This window comes from Dendrobates tinctorius, unplaced genomic scaffold, assembly GCF_039654945.1.
Source record: "Dendrobates tinctorius isolate UK_male_01 unplaced genomic scaffold, ASM3965494v1 ptg000073l, whole genome shotgun sequence".
Classification (NCBI taxonomy): Eukaryota; Metazoa; Chordata; class Amphibia; order Anura; family Dendrobatidae; genus Dendrobates; species Dendrobates tinctorius.
The window spans coordinates 27322513-27343778 of NW_027361741.1; the positions used below are offsets into that span (position 1 = coordinate 27322513).

The 21266-nt window shown below is 44.3% G+C and overlaps 1 protein-coding gene across 1 annotated transcript in view; it reads left to right on the top strand.

Annotated features, from left to right (window-relative positions):
- LOC141096210 (solute carrier family 2, facilitated glucose transporter member 11-like) overlaps positions 1 to 21266 on the top strand; it is a 252288-nt gene that overhangs the window by 161165 nt on the left and 69857 nt on the right. Inside the window, exons 5-6 of the mRNA XM_073582696.1 lie at positions 18581 to 18710; positions 19540 to 19688. Coding sequence (XP_073438797.1) covers positions 18581 to 18710; positions 19540 to 19688 — 279 coding nt within the window. The remainder of the gene's footprint in view (positions 1 to 18580; positions 18711 to 19539; positions 19689 to 21266) is intronic.

A 21266-nucleotide genomic window follows, 5' to 3' on the forward strand; every position in this document is an offset into this window, starting at 1 on the left:
AATGTACCATTTAATTGATTATTCCACTATTATCATATCAGTCATGACATAAGTGTTTGATTAGTACAGTCTGTCTGCTGAGACTGATTGTGAGGGTGTGATGGGTTTGGTGTTATATAAAATTAGGAAAGTCGCTATGAAGTGGGGTCATTCTCTTCTTTAGATGACAGATTAAATGTTTTAGGTGAGGAAAATAAAGTTTATGTTTGATCATAGATAACAGCCAAGATAAAAGGATCATGTGTTATTAGCAATCAGTGTATAGGGGCACACAATGATACTATGATGCAGTGCTATTGTTTTAGACAAACAATAAGAGAAAAGCCGACCATAAAGTCCCATCAGTGAAAAAATAGGTACAATAATATTTATTGTAGGTAGTAAAATACAGGTACAACTAGAAAGCAACAAATCAAAGTGTTAAAACAAACATTAAAAACAAGGCCGCACATCCAGGTACATAGAATGGCCTCAATTGTCATAATGACGCCAAGGATACAGTGCTAATCTCAATGTACGTGCCAAATAAAGAAAAATGCATACCAAGAATTATAAATGAAAAAATAGATGACACAATACAGTGGGGAAAAAAAGTATTTAGTCAGTCAGCAATAGTGCAAGTTCCACCACTTAAAAAGATGAGAGGCGTCTGTAATTTACATCATAGGTAGACCTCAACTATGGGAGACAAACTGAGAAAAAAAAATCCAGAAAATCACATTGTCTGTTTTTTTTTTTCATTTTATTTGCATATTATGGTGGAAAATAAGTATTTGGTCAGAAACAAAATTTCATCTCAATACTTTGTGATATATCCTTTGTTGGCAATGACAGAGGTCAAACGTTTTCTGTAAGTCTTCACAAGGTTGCCACACACTGTTGTTGGTATGTTGGCCCATTCCTCCATGCAGATCTCCTCTAGAGCAGTGATGTTTTTGGCTTTTCGCTTGGCAACACGGACTTTCAACTCCCTCCAAAGGTTTTCTATAGGGTTGAGATCTGGAGACTGGCTAGGCCACTCCAGGACCTTGAAATGCTTCTTACGAAGCCACTCCTTCGTTGCCCTGGCGGTGTGCTTTGGATCATTGTCATGTTGAAAGACCCAGCCACGTTTCATCTTCAATGCCCTTGCTGATGGAAGGAGGTTTGCACTCAAAATCTCACGATACATGGCCCCATTCATTCTTTCATGTACCCGGATCAGTTGTCCTGGCCCCTTTGCAGAGAAACAGCCCCAAAGCATGATGTTTCCACCACCATGCTTTACAGTAGGTATGGTGTTTGATGGATGCAGCTTAGTATTCTTTTTCCTCCAAACACGACAAGTTGTGTTTCTACCAAACAGTTCCAGTTTGGTTTCATCAGACCATAGGACATTCTCCCAAAACTCCTCTGGATCATCCAAATGCTCTCTAGCAAACTTCAGATGGGCCCGGACATGTACAGGCTTAAGCAGTGGGACACGTCTGGCACTGCAGGATCTGAGTCCATGGTGGCGTAGTGTGTTACTTATGGTAGGCCTTGTTACATTGGTCCCAGCTCTCTGCAGTTCATTCACTAGGTCCCCCCGCGTGGTTCTGGGATTTTTGCTCACCGTTCTTGTGATCATTCTGACCCCACGGGGTGGGATTTTGCGTGGAGCACCAGATCGAGGGAGATTATCAGTGGTCTTGTATGTCTTCCATTTTCTAATTATTGCTCCCACAGTTGATTTCTTCACTCCAAGCTGGTTGGCTATTGCAGATTCAGTCTTCCCAGCCTGGTGCAGGGCTACAATTTTGTTTCTGGTGTCCTTTGACAGCTCTTTGGTCTTCACCATAGTGGAGTTTGGAGTCAGACTGTTTGAGGGTGTGCACAGGTGTCTTTTTATACTGATAACAAGTTTAAACAGGTGCCATTACTACAGGTAATGAGTGGAGGAAAGAGGAGACTCTTAAAGAAGAAGTTACAGGTCTGTGAGAGCCAGAAATCTTGATTGCTTGTTTCTGGCCAAATACTTATTTTCCACCATAATATGCAAATAAAATGAAAAAAAAACAGACAATGTGATTTTCTGGATTTTTTTTTCTCAGTTTGTCTTCCATAGTTGAGGTCTACCTATGATGTAAATTACAGACGCCTCTCATCTTTTTAAGTGGTGGAACTTGCACTATTGCTGACTGACTAAATACTTTTTTTCCCCACTGTATATGGAAAAAATGATCCCCTATTAATAAAGTGCTTAGTGCTAGGTGTAAAGAATAACACCGTATAAGGACGATTTCTATATGTAACTCAGTGTTATTGTGAATACACAGTGAATGCAATAAGAAAAGGAAGTATGCAGGCACGATAGAGAAACTATAAAGGAGAGAAGAGATCAGAGTATGAATTTGTGATTGTTGGTCTAAATGTGGAAAAGTGGTGGTTCTTACTAAGGTGATATGGATCTCTCTCTTCTGGATGGCGTCCTGCCCAATGCGGGTTTCAAACTAAGGCTGAGCTAGCTTTAATGACCCTGGATGTTGAAGCACGGTACTCAGTTATGTTCCACCCCCCATGAGCGGGATACCCTCGATAAGGTGGTGCAGACCCTGGATGAGATGCATGGAGACCCCAGTGATGTGGGAGAGCTGTGGATGCGTTTGTTTGGCCGCAGGAGGTGCATGCACACATTAAAAAGAGGGAAGATGTGGGGACCATGGGAGTGGGGCCCCCTGATAGGATATTGAGAGATCAGTTTGTGTCGGGTTTTAAGCCCCCATCTCACATAACGAGATCGCTAGCGAGATCGCTGAAGCGTCACCGATTTTGTGACGCAACAGTGACCACGCCAGCAATCTCACTACATGTGACATGCAGTGGCAGCTGGCCCCCCCGCTGGATATCGCTGATCGTGCTCAAATGTCCTGGACCATTTTTTCATCGTCTGTGTCCCGCTGGCCAGCATGCATTGCTGTGTTTGACGATGACGAGCGATCTCGTTAACGCATAACTCAGGGACGCAGGCGGGAATCGTCAGAAAAGCTGCTGTGTGACAAGGTACCAACGACCGCCGAGGTCGTTATATGGATCGCTGCTGCATCGCTGAAGAGATCTGTCTATTTGGCAGCTTACTAGCGACCATGTAGCGACGCACCAGTGATTCTTACCAGGTCATATCGCTGGTGTTTTGCTATGTGACACGGGACCCTTAGGGATGTGCTGCTTAAGCAGGCTTTGCGAGAACACTTGCACACTAGCCCACGTATGACTTTTCTAGAAGTGGGGGCGGAGGCACGCGTGAAAGAACAATAACAGGGGGTAGCGGCTCTTGCAGGGATGGTCCGAAGTAATGAGGTAGCCACCCCGCTCGCAGCTGAGATGGAGTGGGCCCAAGATATCAGGAAAGAAATGCAGGAAATGCAGAGTGAATGGTCCAGTTTTAGAAGAGCCCCCGCTCCGGTCTAAGAGCCACCGAGAGGAGCCTCCTCAACAAGAGATGGAAGGGATGCAGGGTCTTGCATGTCCGTCGAACTTCGTCAGGGTATGCAACCATATGATGAAGAAGGGGGCATGACTTGCTACAGGTGTGAAACACTGGACATGCTGAACCAGACTGGAGCCACGAGTTACAGCAGGAAATGCGAGAAATTAGGGCAGAAATATGGAGCGTAAAAGAAGCCCTTGCTGCTACCTTGGAATCCAATCTTATACACCGGGGTAACTTACGCCAGGAGATAAGAGAAATTAGTGGAGAGATACGGAGCATAAGAAAAACTAAAGCAGCAACCTCAGAATCTAATCCTATATCCTGGGATGAAGAACGATTACAGAGGGGGTATGCCTCTCCCAGAGGACAGCGATACAGACCAAAGTTCCCACCAGACAGGCTAAAAAGTGAGTGTTGAACTTGTGGAAAAATGGGACACATGTCAGGGAGTTGCCCTACATGAGGCAGTCAACAATGTAGATTTGCCTACTTCTCCAATGGTCATACCCATTGGAGGGAATGCTGCACCTGGAGGGGATAGTCCTTGGATAGGAATGCCTGCCCCCGAGGAACAGAATGGAAAGAGAACGTCCACTCGTTGCAGAGTGACTATAGAGGATGGAGACCTGGAAGAAATGGAATGGTAAGGAGGAAGACCGGGCTGTGGGTGCTGACAGAGCACCGGGTCCGGAACTGCTGGGGCTGCGCTTCTTGTTGCAGGGGGAAGGAAATTGAGGATGGCACAGACCCATGACCTGCAGAGAGGGGACATGGTAAGCCAGGGGAAGAGGGAAACTCGAGTGTGCGAAAAGGCAGAGAGTTCCTTCCACAGGGAAGAGAGACCAGGACCTGGTGCGCGCCACTAAGAGAGACAGACTGCAGAGCAGAGACCCAGGACGGGTGCAGGGGGGACTCCCAGGTACCAGTGAGTGTGCAGAGAGATGGGCACCAAGGGAAGCATTGTGGTGTGGCTAACCAGATATCAGCTGGCGTACCGAGAGTCGGGCGCCAAGTGAAGCATTGCAGTGCTGCCATCCAGGTATTGGCGGGTGGACAGGAAAGCACACGCAGAGTAGAGACTTGTGCAGAGCTTCACTCTTCGGCTGTGCAGTTCAATGGTCTAGGGGCTCAGCAGGCAAACCCAGTGACCACCCGCTGCCGCCAGAAGCGGGACCATGTGTTGGGCGGGGAAACCTGAAGAAGCAGTATCCCATCACAGATTGGACTGCAAGTGTGTAAAGGACAGCGGAGTCACGATAAATTGAACCTGATAAAAAGACTGAGTTAAATTAACCCTTACACTGTTAAAGTTGTTTAACCCCTTGTTGGCTCCCTGCGAGGAGAACCCCTTTTTCTGTTAAGTAAACCACACCCTTGTTAACCCTTGTTCTGCACCTCTGTGTTAATGCATCCTTTTACCTGCTTTACATATGCAGCAAGCTGCTCTGCCACCATGTAACACACTGGCTTTCTTCTATAATATGCGCTAATCATAGAAATCCTATAAAGTTAACTGTTTGTAGGGCTGACGATAGCTTCTTCACCTAAGTTATGTCTATTAACCTGGTCTTTTTTATTGGTGTAGATTATTTTAGGAGGGTAAAGCCAATTTTTAGAATGCCTTTACAAAAAGCATTTGTAGAAAAGCTCCACGTTCTATGTTTTTTTTTCTCTTGTTCCCAAAACTTGTGTAGTTGTTAATTGTTCTAGTTTTTAAAAACTACAGCATTCTCTGGGTATGACTTTCTTGCTGCTTCTTGCTGTTTATCTCCCGTCATTGCTTTTTTTTTCAATTGGTTGAAAAATGCATCTCACTGCATGTCACTTCTGTCTTTTGATGCATTTTTTATATTACAACACGTGATTATATGAGGTGTCTGAATCATATGATATAGGGACAAACAGAGAAAGAAGATGAACATTATGCAGGACCAGTATGTGGTCCCTTTAGTTCATTATAATGCACTCCTTTATATACTGTTTTGATGGTGGAAGTGGCCCCTTACCTCTTCGGTGGCTGAACATGTTGCACCGATGGTTTCTTCACCCTTGACATGGTCAAGAAATCAGATGTAAAATTCAGGTACTCTGTCGTCATTGTTATAATCTATGGCCCTATCAGTGAATACACCTAATTCACGTTTTGTGGGGGTTCGGAGGTAAGCCCCGAAGGGACCAACGAACGGGTACCAGAATGCAGTGTGAAAGCACCCTTAGGATCTCATGTAATATTAGTTAATTTTACATTGTAAAAAAGAACAAAAAATCCTTGACAGACAATCTGACAACTAGCCTTCTCCAATTAAAGTTTGTAAAGTGCAGTATGGCTCATTAAATAAAGATAAGGCAATGCAAGTGGGAATTAATCAGACTTATTCTTTCTTATTAAAGCTCTGTCCTCACAACCCTGTGTGCTTTATTTACCAGTAATAATCTGACAATCAAACCTATGACCAGTCTAAGAGCATTAGTGTCATGGTTAGGATATGGTTAATGTCCTGTTCTCACAGGGTTAACTTTTGCCAGCCTCTCTTTGGATCTGGGAGGGGTATTTATACTCACTCCAGACTAGGATTCCCTTTCAGCTATATTGTTATTCTGGCTGTGTGTCTGACCCGCCTGGTGTGCGTGTATACTGCATTGCTTGTTTGATTTCCGTGTATGACCCGGTCTGTCCCCTCACTCTGTACTCCGTCTCTTATTTTGGTACTATTGTCTTCTCCGGTTCTGACTTCCTGGCTTGGCTATTGTTACTCCGTTACAGTTTGTCCCTATTGTACCGTCCATTGCCTGTTCTGGTTTTCTGATCTATTGCTATGTCCTGACTATTCGCTCTGTCTAACCCTTTGGTACTGTCCTGCTATCTCGTGCTTTGACCCGGCTTGATCTGGTTTACATCCCTGTCTAAGCCCCTTGGTAACTTGTCCCATAGTTACCTTTCTAGGTGTTTCCGTCCAGCTCCTAGCTCTGTGGAGCTTAGGTCACACCCCCAGCAGTCACGTGCTTCAGGTCCTGATAGTCTGAAGCACGCATCGTCACCGCTGCTGCCCCGCTGCACAGGTATCTTTGAGCACTGTTTTTGTACTCAGGACACGTGCACTGGCTCAGTGAGCAAGTGCAGTGCGGTGTTCCTGACAATTAGTAGTTCTCCACAGCTCTGTACAAAAACAGTGACACGATTCCACCACTCAGTGTCCTAAGGTGCTTCAGTACTGTGTTGAGCTTTCAGTATTGTGAATGACAGCTCAGCTGTCCAAACTGGCCGTGGCTGTGGGGTGTCACCAGCTGTGGGTGTTTACCTGGTTATTTAGGTTGCCGGCAATGATTAGAACATTGCCAGTTGTAACTTAGCTCAAGAGGTGTGTGTTTGATGTGTTTTGCGCATTCTTATATTCTTATCTTTGCTACCCAACCTTGGATTTGCCTTTTGGCCATCCGTTTGCCTAACCCCTTTATCTTGATCCGCTACCTTCTTGGAATTCTGACCCCAGACAGAGACCTAACCACATCTTTGACTCACCCTCTATTTATGACGTACCCTCCTGGCTTATGACCTCAGACTCCTTGACTTCCCTGACTCATGGCTTGTCCATGACACAGGGTCACAAATGACTCATGTAATTGCTACTGCATCCCGGTAGTCAAAAGGCAAGTATCTACTTACACATTTCTGTCTTAAAGAATAATTGACATTTTACCTTTTTTTTCAGAAAATGGACACCAAAAGATGTCCTTCAATTTGCCCTGAGTACACTGGTACCCCATATGTATGAGAAAACTACTGTTTGGGCACACGGTGGGGCTCGGAAGGGAAATAGTGACTCTGTGGAATGCAGACTTTGATGGAATGGTGTGCCGGCGTCATGTTACGTTTGCAGAGCCCCTGATGTGCCTAAACAGTAGAAACCTCCCACAAGTGACCCCATTTTGGAAACAAGACCACCCAAGGAACTTATCTAGATGTGTGGTGAGCACTTTGAACCCCCAAGTGTTTCACTAATGTTTATAATGTAGAGCCGTGAAAATAAAAATAATTTTTTTTCACAAAAATGGTCTTTTAGCCCCCAATTTTTTATTTTCACAAGGATAACAGGAGAAATTGGACTCCAAAAGTTGTTGTCCAATTTTTCCTGAGTTTGCTGGTACCCCATATGTGGGAGAAAACTACTGTTTGGGCACACAGTGGGTCTCGGAAGGGAAGTAGTGATGTTCTGGAATGCAGACTTTGATGGAATGGTCTGCGGGCGTCATGTTGCGTTTGCAGAGCCCCTGATGTGCCTAAACAGTGGAAACCCCCAATTCTTGTTCCAAGTCTAACCCCAACACACCTCTAACCCTAGTCCCAACCCTAACCATAACCCTAGCTACAAACGAAAAACCAACACACCCCTAAACCTAATCTCACCCAATAACCCTAACCCCAACACACCCCTAACCCTAATCCCAACCCTAACCCTAGCCCCAACTCTAACCTTAATTTTAGCCTCAATCCTAACCCAAGCTTTAGCCCCAACCCTAACTCTAACTTTAGCCTAACACTAGCCCTAACTTTAGCCTAACCCTAACTTTAGCCTAACCCTAACTTTAGCCTAACAGTAACCCTAACTTTAGCCTAACCCTAATCCTAACAGTAACCCTAACGATAGCACTAATCCTAACTATAGCACTAACACTAACAGTAACCCTAACCCTAACAGTAATCCTAACTATAGCACTAACAGTAACCCTAACCCTAACAGTAATCCTAACTATAGCACTAACCCTAACCGTACCGTTAACCCTAACCCTAGCTATATCACGAGCCCTAACCTGTCCTATCTGCTTTTTCTTACTTTATGACAAGATCGTTGTCTGGCACATCTGTTGCCAGCAGCGCTTGTCACACTGTCAGTGAAAGATCAGAGGAGAAACAGCGTTACTATGAGGCAGATCGCCGGGAAAGTTCTTTGCTACAACAAACTTTCCCAGTGATCTCTCTCATTGGCTGTTGTGACGCTGACGTCATCAGGACCTGAACCAATTGGGTATCGATGAGGTTGGGGGTTACAGGAAGCATTTTGTGCCGCGATCCCTGCTTTATAAGGTACGTGGGGGTCCCGGGGGGCACAAAATCGCCGACTGTAGACAAACGTCGGTGCTGCACAAAGCCCAGCAAGTGCTGACGTTTATCTACCGTTGGCGGTCGGGAAGCGGTTAAAATCTTTCTTCAGTGAATACAGATTTTCACATTACTGAGATGGAAGATGACAGTTAGAGCTTGTAAAGTTTAACTATTAAGGTGTGTGCACACATTGCGGACTTGCCTGTGAAATTTTCTGCGCAGATTCTTCCTCTCTTTGCAGAAAACGCAGGTAAAAATCTGGGTGTTTTTGATGTGTTTTTTATAAGTTTTCATGAGGATTTTCATGCGGATTTGTATGCGTTGTTAGCTAAATAAAGATATTCAAGAAAATGTCCACAGGACCTGGGAAGAAATATCAAAAGTGCAATCATATAATCCTTTTTAAAAACATGAAACTTTAATAAATTGAGGTAAAAAACACCCCCCTAGTGCAATAACACAATTCTAAACTTGGAGATGAAAAAGATAGTGCTTAATATAATACACAGGCTATTAATGTACAATATATAAAAGACAGGCTATTACATGTAAACATAGAAAAACCTCTTGTATAGCCAATAGATAGTAACAAGTCTTGTCTTTTTGGGTATTAATAGACCACAGAAAATACAGATTTCATAAGCTGCCAGTAGATAGGAGCAATCTTGTCTTTTTGGGTATTAATAGACTACAGAAAACATAGATTCCAAATGCATTATCAGATAGAGCCAAAAACAATCTCTCTGCAGTAAATCAGACAAGCACAAACAAGAGGTAAAAAATAAAGGTTCAATAAAGGAACATCAGAATTATATTTATATTGGTTCACATAGAAGGCAATGAATGATAACAAATGCCAGAAAAAAATCAAAGAAACAGCTGGGGGTTAACCCAAACTTAGCTTCCAGCCACGCTATATATTTTTATATATTGTACATTAATAGCCTGTGTATTAATAGCCTGTGTATTATATTAAGCACTATATTTTTCATCTCTTTTATTTGCTTATTGTTTTCCCACCTGTAGTTTATAAGGGTCATTTAGGGTGAGTCTGGGACAGCCGCCGCGGAGTGGGGGCACCAAATGATCGTATCTTTTAGGGTGCCAACCTCCACTGTCAGGAAGGGATAGCAGGCTAGCGTAGGGCTAGCGTAAATAAAGATATATTGTTTTCTCCACTGAAGACCATAATATCATCACATACCATATTCTAAAGTAATGTTTACACACACAAAACAAATAAGTGAATATATAACAAATTTTAATAATTAATCCAAAGAAAGAAGCAAAGCACCAGCACCGTTATATCGCCAATTAATTCCTCGCAATAAAACACACTAAACACTTTTATGCTCTGAGAACGGGTGATCTATCCCTGAAAGTCAATTTCAGAATCCAAGCAAAGAAAAATAAGGATGGCACTCATCGTTCATAAAATCCACCTTTATTGCATATATAAAATCTTCGGCAGGGGAGCAATGTGCGTGGTAAGAGGACGTTGGCCATTCTGAGTGGCTGCACTTCCACGGGTCCTACTCTAGGATATTGCCCCCCCCGGCTACAAACAACAGCTCTCAGCAGCCCCAGAAATGGCGCATCTCTAAGAAACGCCAATTCTGGCACTTAGCCTCTCTCTTCCCACTGCCTCATAGTGGTGACATATGGGGTAATAATTGTGGGGTTGATGTCACCTTTGTATTGTAAGGTGACATCAAGCCCAGCTTAGTAATGAAGAGGCATCAGTAAGATACCTATCCATTACTAATCCTATAGTTGTTAAGGGGTTAAATAAACACACAGCCAGAATAAATTATTGTAATGAAATAAAACACTAAACACAGTTTCCCATCTTTATTGTACTCCTAATTCCTGTGACACCCTCGATCACCTGTAAATAAATAAATAAATAATATACCAACACAAATACTCCCTGTTCTGATGCAATCCATTAATAATGAGTGTCCCATGATGATCTCCCCTATAGAGCTGTCACATCAGGAGATGTGACCGCTCTACAGAGCCACCAGTGACACATTGACAGGAGATAATGGCTCCTGCAGTGTTATCACTGAGGGTTCACGGAAGATTATGCTCTCACTTTATGGCCCTGCTGCATGAGAATTTTCCAACGCAGCGGTGCTGCAAGTGACAGGGTGAAATCCAGTGAGCTCTGAAGGCAGAGTGATCCACTGCGGGAGGATACCTGCCGTCATTGTATCACTGGAGGCCCCTGGAGAGCAGTCACATCTGCAAATGTGACAGTTCTACACGGGAGATCGTCATGGGACAGACCTGGGCAAAGTGCGTCCCGTGGGCTGGACTGAGACAGCCAGAGGGCCGAAAACCAAGAGGTCTGCCAGCTGCACTGTGCCTGCCCACTCGCTGTCTCCCGCAGTCAGCATTGGTGGAGTAGTGGCCTCCAGCCACTTCCTCCACCAATCAGCATGTGAAACAGCTGACGCGATGACGCCATCTCATCGCGTCAGCTGTGTACCGCCGGAGACGGCAACAGAAGCAGAAGCAGGGTGCCTGGGAACAGACCAAGGTGAGTATGTGGTGTTTTTTTCCATGTGTTTGAATATGGGAGTGAACATGGGGATTCTTTGGGGTGAACACGGGTATTCTACAGGGGTGACAGACAGCACATGTTGATTGTATGGGGAGACCATGGGGATTCTATGGAGGTGAACATGGAGATTCTATGGGGGTAAACATGGAGATACTATGGGGGTGAACATGGGGATTCTATGGGGGTGAACATGGGGATTCTATTGGGGTTAACATGGGGATTCTATGGGGGTTAACATTGGGATTCTATGGGGTGAACATGGGGAATCTATGGGAGTGAACATGGGTATTCTATGGGGGTGAACATGAGGATTCTATGAGGGTGAACATGGGGATTCTATGGGGGTGTCATGCTGCACAATGGGAGGCTATGGGGGTGTCATGCTGCACAATGGGAGGCTATGGGTGTGTCATGCTGCACATGGTGAGGCTATGAGAAGGCTGTATACTGTCATGCAATATACGGGGAGGCTGTGTGGGGCTCAATCAGTATAAGGGGAGGCAGTGGGGGCCTCATGCAGTGTATGAGAGGCTGTGTGGGGCCTCATTCAGCATGTGGAGAGACTGTGGGGCTCATGCTGAGTAAAAGAAGGCTGTGTGGGGCTCATGCAGTTTATGGGGAGGCTGTGTGAGGCCTCATGCAGTATATGGGGAAACTGTGGCTCATACAGTACATGGGGAGGCTGTGTGGGAATCATGCTGTACATGGGGAGGCCTTGTGGGGCTCATGTTGTACATGGGGAGGCTGTGTGGGGCTCATGCTGTACATGGAGAGGCTGTGTGGGGCTCATGCTCTACATGAAGAGGCTGTGTGGGACTAATGCTGTACATGGGGAGGTTGTGCGGGGCTTGTGCTGTACAAGGGGAGGCTGTGTGGGGCTCATGCTGTATATTGGGAGGCTGTGTGGGGCTCATGTCATGTATAGGGACGCTGTGTGGGGATCATGCTGTATATAGGGAGGCTGTGTGGGGCTCATGCCATATATAGGGAGGTTGTGTGGGGCTCATGCCATATATAGGGAGGCTGTGTGGGGCTCATGCAATATATAGGGAGGCTGTGTGTGGCTCATGCTGTAGATAAGAGGCTGTGGGGGGGTTCAAAGATATAGGGGGTGTCAGCATACTTAATTTTGCTCAATATTAAGTGATACAATTAATATTACCATATATACTCGTGTATAAGCCGAGATTTTCGGCCCATTTTTTTTGGCTGAAAGTCCCCTCTTGGCTTATACGTGAGTCATATACTGGGGGGTGGGTGGGGGAGCGGGAGCAGGGGTGTCAGAGATCATACTCACCTCTCCTGGCACTACTCTGCAGCCCCTGTTTCTTCCTCTGCCGTCTGCTTCCTGCATTCAGCAGTCATGTGGTACCGCTCATTAAACTCATGAATATGTGCATATTTATGAGTTTAATGAGTCGTACCACGTGACCATCTGAATGCAGGAAGCAGTCGGCAGAGGAGAAGCAGGGGCTGCAGAGAAGTGCCAGGAGAGGTGACCATGACGGGGGCAGAGTAATATTCACCTGTCCCCGTTCCAAGCCGTGCACCGCTGTGTCTCCGGGTCCTCCTGCTGTGATGTCAGTGGGCGCGATGACGTAGTCAGTGTGCACCCTCTGCTGTCACTGAAGAGACCCAGGAGACACAGCGGTGGATGGCAATGGAACAGGGACAGGTGAATATCGCCGGTGCCGGGGGCTCAGGACACCGGTACCTGGCCCTCAGCGACGGAGAGGTGAGTATTTAATTTTTTTATTGCGGCAGCAGCAAATAAGGGGTATTTATGGAGTATCTTACGGAGCAGCATATGGGGGGTATTTATGGGGCAGCATTAACCCTTGTGCAGCAGCATATGGGGGGTATTTATGGGGCAGCATTAACCCTTATGCAGCAGCATATGGGGGTATTTATGGAGCATCTTATGGGGCAGCATTAAGCCTTGTGCAGCAGCATATTATGGGGGGTATTTATGGAGCATCTTATGGGGCAGCATTAACCCTTGTGCAGCAGCATAAAGGGGTATATATGAGGCAGCATTAACCCTTGTGCAGCAGCATATGGGGGTATTTATGGGGCAGCATTAACCCTTGTGCAGCAGCATATGGGGGTATTTATGGAGCATCTTATGGGGCAGCATTAAGCCTTGTGCAGCAGCATATTATGGGGGTATTTATGGAGCATCTTATGGGGCAGCATTAACCCTTGTGCAGCAGCATATGGGGGGTATTTATGGAGCATCTTCTTGGGCCAGCATTAACTCTTGTGCAGCAGCATATGAGGGGTTTATCTATGGAGCATCACCTTGGACCACCATTTAACCCTAGGCTTAGAATCATAGAATCGTAGAGTTGGAAGGGACCTCCTGGGCCATCTGGTCCAACCCCCTGCTCAAAGCAGGATTCGCTAAATCATCCCAGTCAGATGTCTGTCCAGCCTCTGTTTGAAGACTTCCATTGAAGGAGAACTCACCACTTCTCGTGGCAGCCTGTTCCACTCATTGATCACTCTAACTGTCAAAAAGTTTTTTCTAATATCTAATCTGTGTCTCTTCCCATTCAATTTCATCCCATTACTTCTAGTTTTTCCTTGTGCAAATGAGAATAAAGTTGATCCTTCTACAATGTGACAGCCCTTTAGATATTTGTAGACAGCTATTAAGTCTCCTCTCAGTCTTCTCTTTTGCAAACTAAACATTCCCAAATCCTGCAACCTTTCCTCATAAGACAGGGTTTGCAGACCGGTCACCATTCTGGTCGCTCTTTTCTGAACTTGCTCCAGTTTGTTGCTTATACGAGTCATTAAGTTTTCCCAGTTTTTTGTGGCAAAATTAGGGGGGTTGGCTTATACACAGGTCGGCTTATACACTAGTATATACGGTAATAAATTAATATTTAGTAGAATTAATTTCAAGTTATTAGTTTGGCCCTCCACGACAGTCATTGTCTCTCATGTGGCCCCTCGGGAAAATTAATTGCCCACCCCTGTCATGGGACAATCTTTATTAAATGGATTACGTTGGAACAGGGAGTATACTGTTGTTTTTTTATTTTTATTTTTTTTGCAGGTGGTCGAGGGCATCGGGGATTAGCTGTATGGTATGCACTGTATGTGTGTATGTGTTTTTTTTTTTTACACTTCAACACAGTAGCCGGATGATGGGACTACTACTGTCCCATCGTCGGCTAATGCTGTCACTGTAGCAGACATAGCCGGATGGGACTAGTAGTCCCATCGGACGATGCCTGACTAACAAACAGACACACACAGACCCTCATACACCTGCTGACCCCCGCAGCCACCCACACACACAGGAACACACAGACACCCGCACACAGACCCGCACACATATTCACCACACACAGTCTCCGCCAACACCGTCTCCGCCCACACACTCTTCCTCATCCTCCCGATCTGCAGCGTTTCTCGCACGCAATTCCGCAGCAAAACCGCAGATCTTTTTAAACCTGAGGTTTTGCTGTGGATTTGCCTGACTCCAAGGTAGTCAATGTGTGCAGAAACCCTGCAGATCCGCAAAAAGAATTGACATGCTGCGGAAAATAAAACGCTGCAAATCTGTGCGTATTTTTCCGCAGTACGTGCACACCAAATTCAGGATTCCTATAGATTAACATTGTTTGTGCACTACATTGCAGATTTTGTGCAATTCAGCGTGTCCAAAAACGTTGCTGATCCGCATCAAAATCTGCAACGTGTGCACACAGCCTTATTAAAGAGGAGAAAAAAGCAGATTTCTGTGATAAGATGTATTACAAAGTTGTTTTCATGAATATTGTTTATTTATTAAATTAAAATGACTGTAACTCTTTAAGGAAATACAACAGTAACTACGATTTCTTTCAGTTTTGGTAGCTATATTATTTATGTGCATTTTTGCCTGAATATAACACTGTTGACTTTTCAACACCATTGCCAGCTACTTATAGATATATTGTAGCATCTTGTACTGTACTAAGTTAATATGACCATACAAGTATCAGATTTTAATGTGGCCAATGAGTCCATCTACATGTCACACTAAACTCACAGGTCAGCGAAGAGCTTAAACCCCTTAATGACCCCTTAAATACCAGCGATTGTCTAAACGCTGTGTCTAACATCATGTCCTCACTATATCTGAAACTGAACCTGTCAAAGAATGAACTCCTTGTGTTTCCTCCCTCTACTAATGTATCTATACCCGACTTTGCCATTTCCGTGTGTGGTTCCACTATTACTCCCCAGCAACATGCCCGTTGTCTTGGGGTCATACTTGACTCCGAGCTTTCCTTTGCCCCCCACATCCGATCACTGGCTCGCTCTTGTTATCTGCACCTCAAAAATATTGCTAGAATTCGACCTTTTCTTACTTTTGACTCCGCAAAAACTCTTACTGTTTCTCTTATTCATTCTCGTCTCAACTATTATAACTCTCTTCTAATCGGTCTCTCTCCTACCAAACTCTCCCCCCTCCAATTTGTCTTGAATGCTGCAGCCAGGATCATATTCCTCCCCAATCGTTACACCGATGCCTCTACCTTGTGCCAGTCATTACACTGGCTACCCATCCACTCCAGAATTCAGTATAAACTTATTACCCTCACCCACAAAGCTCTCCATGGCTCAGCACCACCCTATATCTCCCCGCTTGTTTCAGTATATCACCCTACCCACGCCCTATGTTCTGCTGATGACCTGAGGTTAGCATCCTCAATAATCAGAACCTCCCACTCCCGTCTCCAAGACCTTACACGTGCTGCGCCAATTCTTGGGAATGCACTTCCCAGGTCAATACAATTAGTCCCCAGTCTCCACAATTTTAAGTGTGCCCTGAAAACGCATTTATTCAGACTGGCCTACCGCCTCAACACATTAACCTAATCTATCCCTGTGTGGCACAGCCAAAAGTTTTACCATAACCAGATTCCCCGTATCATGTTCCCACATGCTTTATGCATCCATTAGCCCTCTGTGTCCGTACTGTTACACACTTAACATTATGGCTGGTCCATACAATCAGGGCAATTGTTACCACCCACCTTTAGTGTCTACCTTTTTCCTCATAGATTGTAAGCTTGCGAGCAGGGCCCTCATTCCTCTTGGTATCTGTTATGATCTATGTGATTATTGTTATGCTGTAATGTCTATTGTCTGTAGATGTCCCCTCTGAAATATAAAGTGCTGCGGAATATGTCAGAACTGTAGACATAAAATGTATTATTATTATTATATGCCTTTTAACGGCGGCAGTTAAGGGTACTTATTTCTCAGCGCTGCTTTTTAACAGCACTGAGAAATAAATGTATTAAGCCCCTCAGCGTCAGAAAATCTCTGGGGTCTCGGCTACCGGGGGTAGCTGAGACCCTAGAGAACTTGATTCGGGTTGGTTTTACCGACCCCAGTGTTGCGATCACCACTAATCACGGAATAACGGCTACAGCAAAAAAAGTCTGATTTCCCATTTAATTTCTCTCTCCTCTGATATGATCTAGCACATTAGAGGAGAGAGAAATGGGGTCCCCAGGTGCCTCCAGTGTACCTGGATCCTCCGGCATCCCCTGGTGATGTCCCCCAGCCATGGGCGTCTTCTTCTGGGAAGAAAATGGTGGGTAAATGCGTAGTGCGCCCGCTGAGATCTGCTGGCCGGCACCCGGCAACAATAGGGAATTTTTCCTATTCGTTCATTTTGCATTTTGATCACTGTGGTAGGGTCTATCACAGTGATCAAAATAAAAAGAATAGTAAATCAAACCCTCCTTTTTCACCCCCTTGGTTAGGTAAAAATAATAAAAAATATATATTTATTTCCATTTTTCCATTAGGGTAAGGGTTGGGCTATGGTTAGGGTTGGGGCTAGGGTTAAGGTTGAGCTAGATTTAGGGTTGAGCTAGCATTAGGATTGAGCTAGGGTTAGGGTTGAGCTAGGGTTAGGGTTGGGGTTGGGCTTGGGCTGAGGCTAGGGTTAGGGTTGAGGCTAGGGTTAGGGTTATGGTTAGAATTGGGGTTAGGGATAGAGTTGGGGTTATGGCTAGGGTTGGGGTTGTGTTGGGGTTAGGATTGTTGTGCTGGGGTTAAGGTGGTGTTGGGGTTAGGGCTGTGGTTAGGGTTAGGGGAGTGTTAGGGTTATTGTTGGTGTTATGATTAGGGTTGGGATTAGGGTTAGGGGTGTGCTGTGGTTAGGGTTATCATTAGGGTTAGGATTAGGGATAGGAGTGTGTTAGGGTTAGGGTTGGAGTTAGCATTGGGGGTTCCACTATTTAGGTACATCAGGGGGTCTCCAAACGCAACATGGCGCCAGCCATTGATTTCAGCCAATTTTGCATTCAAAATGTTAAACGGCCCTCCCTCCATTCTGAGCATTGGTGTACTCAGGAGAAATTACACAACAAATTTTGTGGTCCATTTTCTCATGATACCCTTGGGGAAATAAAAAAGTTTGGTTCCAAAGTAAATTTTTTGTGAAAAAAGTAAAATGTTCATTTTTTCCTTCCACGTTGCTTTAGTTCTTGTAAACCACCTGAAGGGTTAATAAACTTCTTGAATGTGGTTTTGCACATCATGAGGAGTGCTGTTTTTAGAATGGTGTCGCTTTTGGGTATTTTCTGTTAGATTAGTGTAGGCCAAATGTGGCCTACACTGTCTATGAAAACTTTAAAACCGCAATTCTATAAATTTTTTATTAAAAAATATATACGGATACGGTATAATGTTAGATTAGATAAAAATAAAGAAGTGAAAGAAAAGAGAGAACATCAATGTCACCTCACTGTCATTATTAATTTATTACCTTAAATCTGCTGAACTGCGCTTTTTTAAGGCTAAAAATGCAAATGTTGCTGTTAATGAATGGAGGTTGAGGTGTTAAATATTAATAGACCATGATATGTGGAAGCAATGTGTTGACTGTTTTCACCATGCAAATGCCAGTTGAATCTTAACCCGTTGCTTGCGAGTGATAGTTCATCTGTGTTATGTCAGGAATCTTATTTTTAAAATATTTAAACCTCCGTTTTATGAATTATAAAAAAATCAGCCAAGGATATGTCCAGTCATTTCTATACTGATTGCCAGGTTCTAACAATGGAAAACAATGCATATGATTTTCCTGGTGAAGGAGTTGATGGTGCCCCTTTAAAAACATATAGGCATAACAGGGAGGATTTTGATGATTGTCAGGGCCGAATCTCATTGGTGCTGGCATAGCTGGAACTTAGAACTTCTGCACCAAGGACCAGTTTATGGTAAAAAGTGTTCTTGAGCAGGGCTGTGTCGTCGACAGCTGTTATGGTAATGGACTGGAAGAGCTGCTCCATGCCCGTGGTGACCTTAATCTACCCTTGCAACTCTGTACTCTTTACCACTAGCCCCAGAGGAGACTCAATTTATTCTTTCATTGTTTTTTAATCAATGCCATGCAATGCTATACAGAGATTTAAAGAATATTGCTTGCTTTCTTTTGTAGGTGTCGGGATGTGTGTACAACCATTATATCTGGGAGAAATAGCTCCCAGGAGAATAAGGGGCCTAACATCTGTTGGCATTAATATCTTCCTGACTACTGGGATCTTGACAGGACAGATTGTTGGCTTAAGGTATGGAATGTCTAACACTACAGAAGATTACGGAGATGCTTAGCTAAAGCTCAAGATGTAATGTCACATTTTACATTCAATAAAACTGCTACTTATCATTCTTATACCAAATTAGATAAAGCAAATTTTTTTACTCCGATATCCAATAGTCCAGAATACTCAAGAATGTGGCATCTCATGGGTCTCAAGAGGCTAGATTAAAGAAAAAACAACAACATTATAACAGAGACCATTTAACTTGTGTAGTTTTCACATATAGAAAACATAATAAAGTCTATGGTGCTATTCCCATCTCTGTGTTTTTTTTTTGCTGACTGTGGGCCAGGTTATTTAAGAATGGCATTTTGTATGCTAGTCTTGATGATGAGAATAAGAAGATGAGACTAAGAAGCGGCATTTAGGCACATCTTATTGTTGTCAGGCCCCTCCGTGTGCCCCGGCTTGACTGATAGCCTCTTTGCTGTGTGACTACAGGCAAAGGAATCGTCAGCCAAGCAGTAGGAGGCGGAGCTGGGAGGGGAAAAGAGCTGGAGTGACGGTAGATCTGGAGTGGAGGTTTCAGGTCTACACCAGTCTTTCAGCCTTATTTGCATATCAATTAAATAGTTTGGGGTAAGGGATCCTGCTGATGGATTTCTTTTAAATATAATATCCTAGTGATAGGCCAAATAATAATAAAATAGTATATTTTTTTGTTTTTTATATTTTAATCTATTTTAAAATACTGTCCATCTAATATGTATTTAAGTGTATTGTATAACTATTTACGCTGGTTTGTTTTTTAGTGTATGTCAGTCTGAATAGTCACATATGTATTGTTCTGTCTCAGAGAGGTGCTAGGTGGTGAAAACTCCTGGTCTTTACTCCTGTCCTCTTGTGCCATTCCGGCTCTTATACAGCTATTGACACTACCATGCTTTCCTGAAAGTCCCAGATACCTTCTGATGGAAAAGAAAGATGAATATCGATGTCAAAAAGGTAAGTCATGAAACCGAACAACCTTAAACAGGTAATTCCAATCCTTTTTCCCATGAAAGTATATGTTTGTTTAGAAAAGCAAAGCAGTTATCACCCCAAAGAAAAATTATTCAGTACCCCGATCACACCAGTATCATCTATACTGTTAGGTGGCAGCTGGACAGATTGTAGACGGAAGGTACAGTATGTGTCTCCCAGGTGCCAAACCTTGGTGATGTAGGACCCGGAGAAGCAAACTCAAGCACATATAGTGCTGAGAGGTGTTTTTATGAGTCCAAATTATGGGTCCAGGTTTTACGAGCAGCTGAAAGAGCTAGGTGGGATCAGCCGCTCACTTACCTTCAGTCCAGGTCTTGGATAGTCTGATTTTAATGCAGCTGGGGCTGTCTTACTTGTCCTGTGTTTTGAAAGGTGAGAAAGCCCTGCATGTGTTGCTCAGAGTCTGCTGGAGTCTGAGAGGAAAAGGCTCATATTTAAACGGCTGAGCCCATGTGTTGTAAGGACTTCCGCTTCATGTGCGGATGGTACCCGGGGTCTGGAGGAGAAGAGACTCTCCTCCATGCCCTGGGCACCATATTCCTGTAAAAAATAGAATTAAAATAAAAAATAGGGATATACTTACCCTCTGTCGGCCCCCGGAGTCCTCAGCGGTGCACGTGGCGCTACCAGAAACTTCCGTTCCCAGGTATGTATTGCGAGAATCACCCAAGATGACGTCGCGGTCGTGTGACTGCTGCGTCATCGGAGGTCATTCGCGCAATGCATCCCTGGGAACGGAAGTTGCTGGTAGCGCCGCGTGCACCACTGAGGACTCCGGGGGCCGACAGAGGGTAAGTATATCTCTATTTTTTATCTTTTTTATTATTTTTAACAATCTATCTTTTACTATTGATGCTACATAGGCAGCATCAATAGTAAAAAGTTGGTCACACTTGTCAAGCACTATGCTTGACAAGTGTGATCAACCTGTCAATCACTTTTCCAAGCAATGCTACAAATCGCTTGGAAAAGTGCTAGCATTCTGCAAGCTAAAAACGCTTGCAAAATGCTTGTGTTTTGCGGGAAAATGCATGCAAATTCCACATGCGTTTTACCCGGGGTGGGGAGTTGTGGAAATGCTGCGGACAGCCTGACAGTTTATGGACTTCTTTTAATAAACCGCACGTTTGTTGGAACCTGTGAACTAAGTTTGGTGTGTGAACCAGCATCTACTGCAGAGCCCATCCCTCACTATAAACAGTAGTGATCTACCATTGCTGCTAGAAATGTTTAGAGATCTGGGGTCACGGAAGTACCCATTATCATTACTAAGATGTCATGGTTCCTCATTCACATTGCCAAGCCATAAGGCTAACCACTGCTCTCAAAGCAGAGCCAGGCACAATTCTCCAGACCAGTGGTATCTACAATGACTCACAATTCAGTGTGATCAAATCCAGTCACAGTGCCAGGCTATATCCAGTCCTCACATGACATAGACTACTACAGTGCCTCAAAACTGTAACCAGAGTGCCTCTTGTTTCTGTAGACCAGCACAATGCTAGTTACACCCTGATAAATGTTCCAATTACAATGACT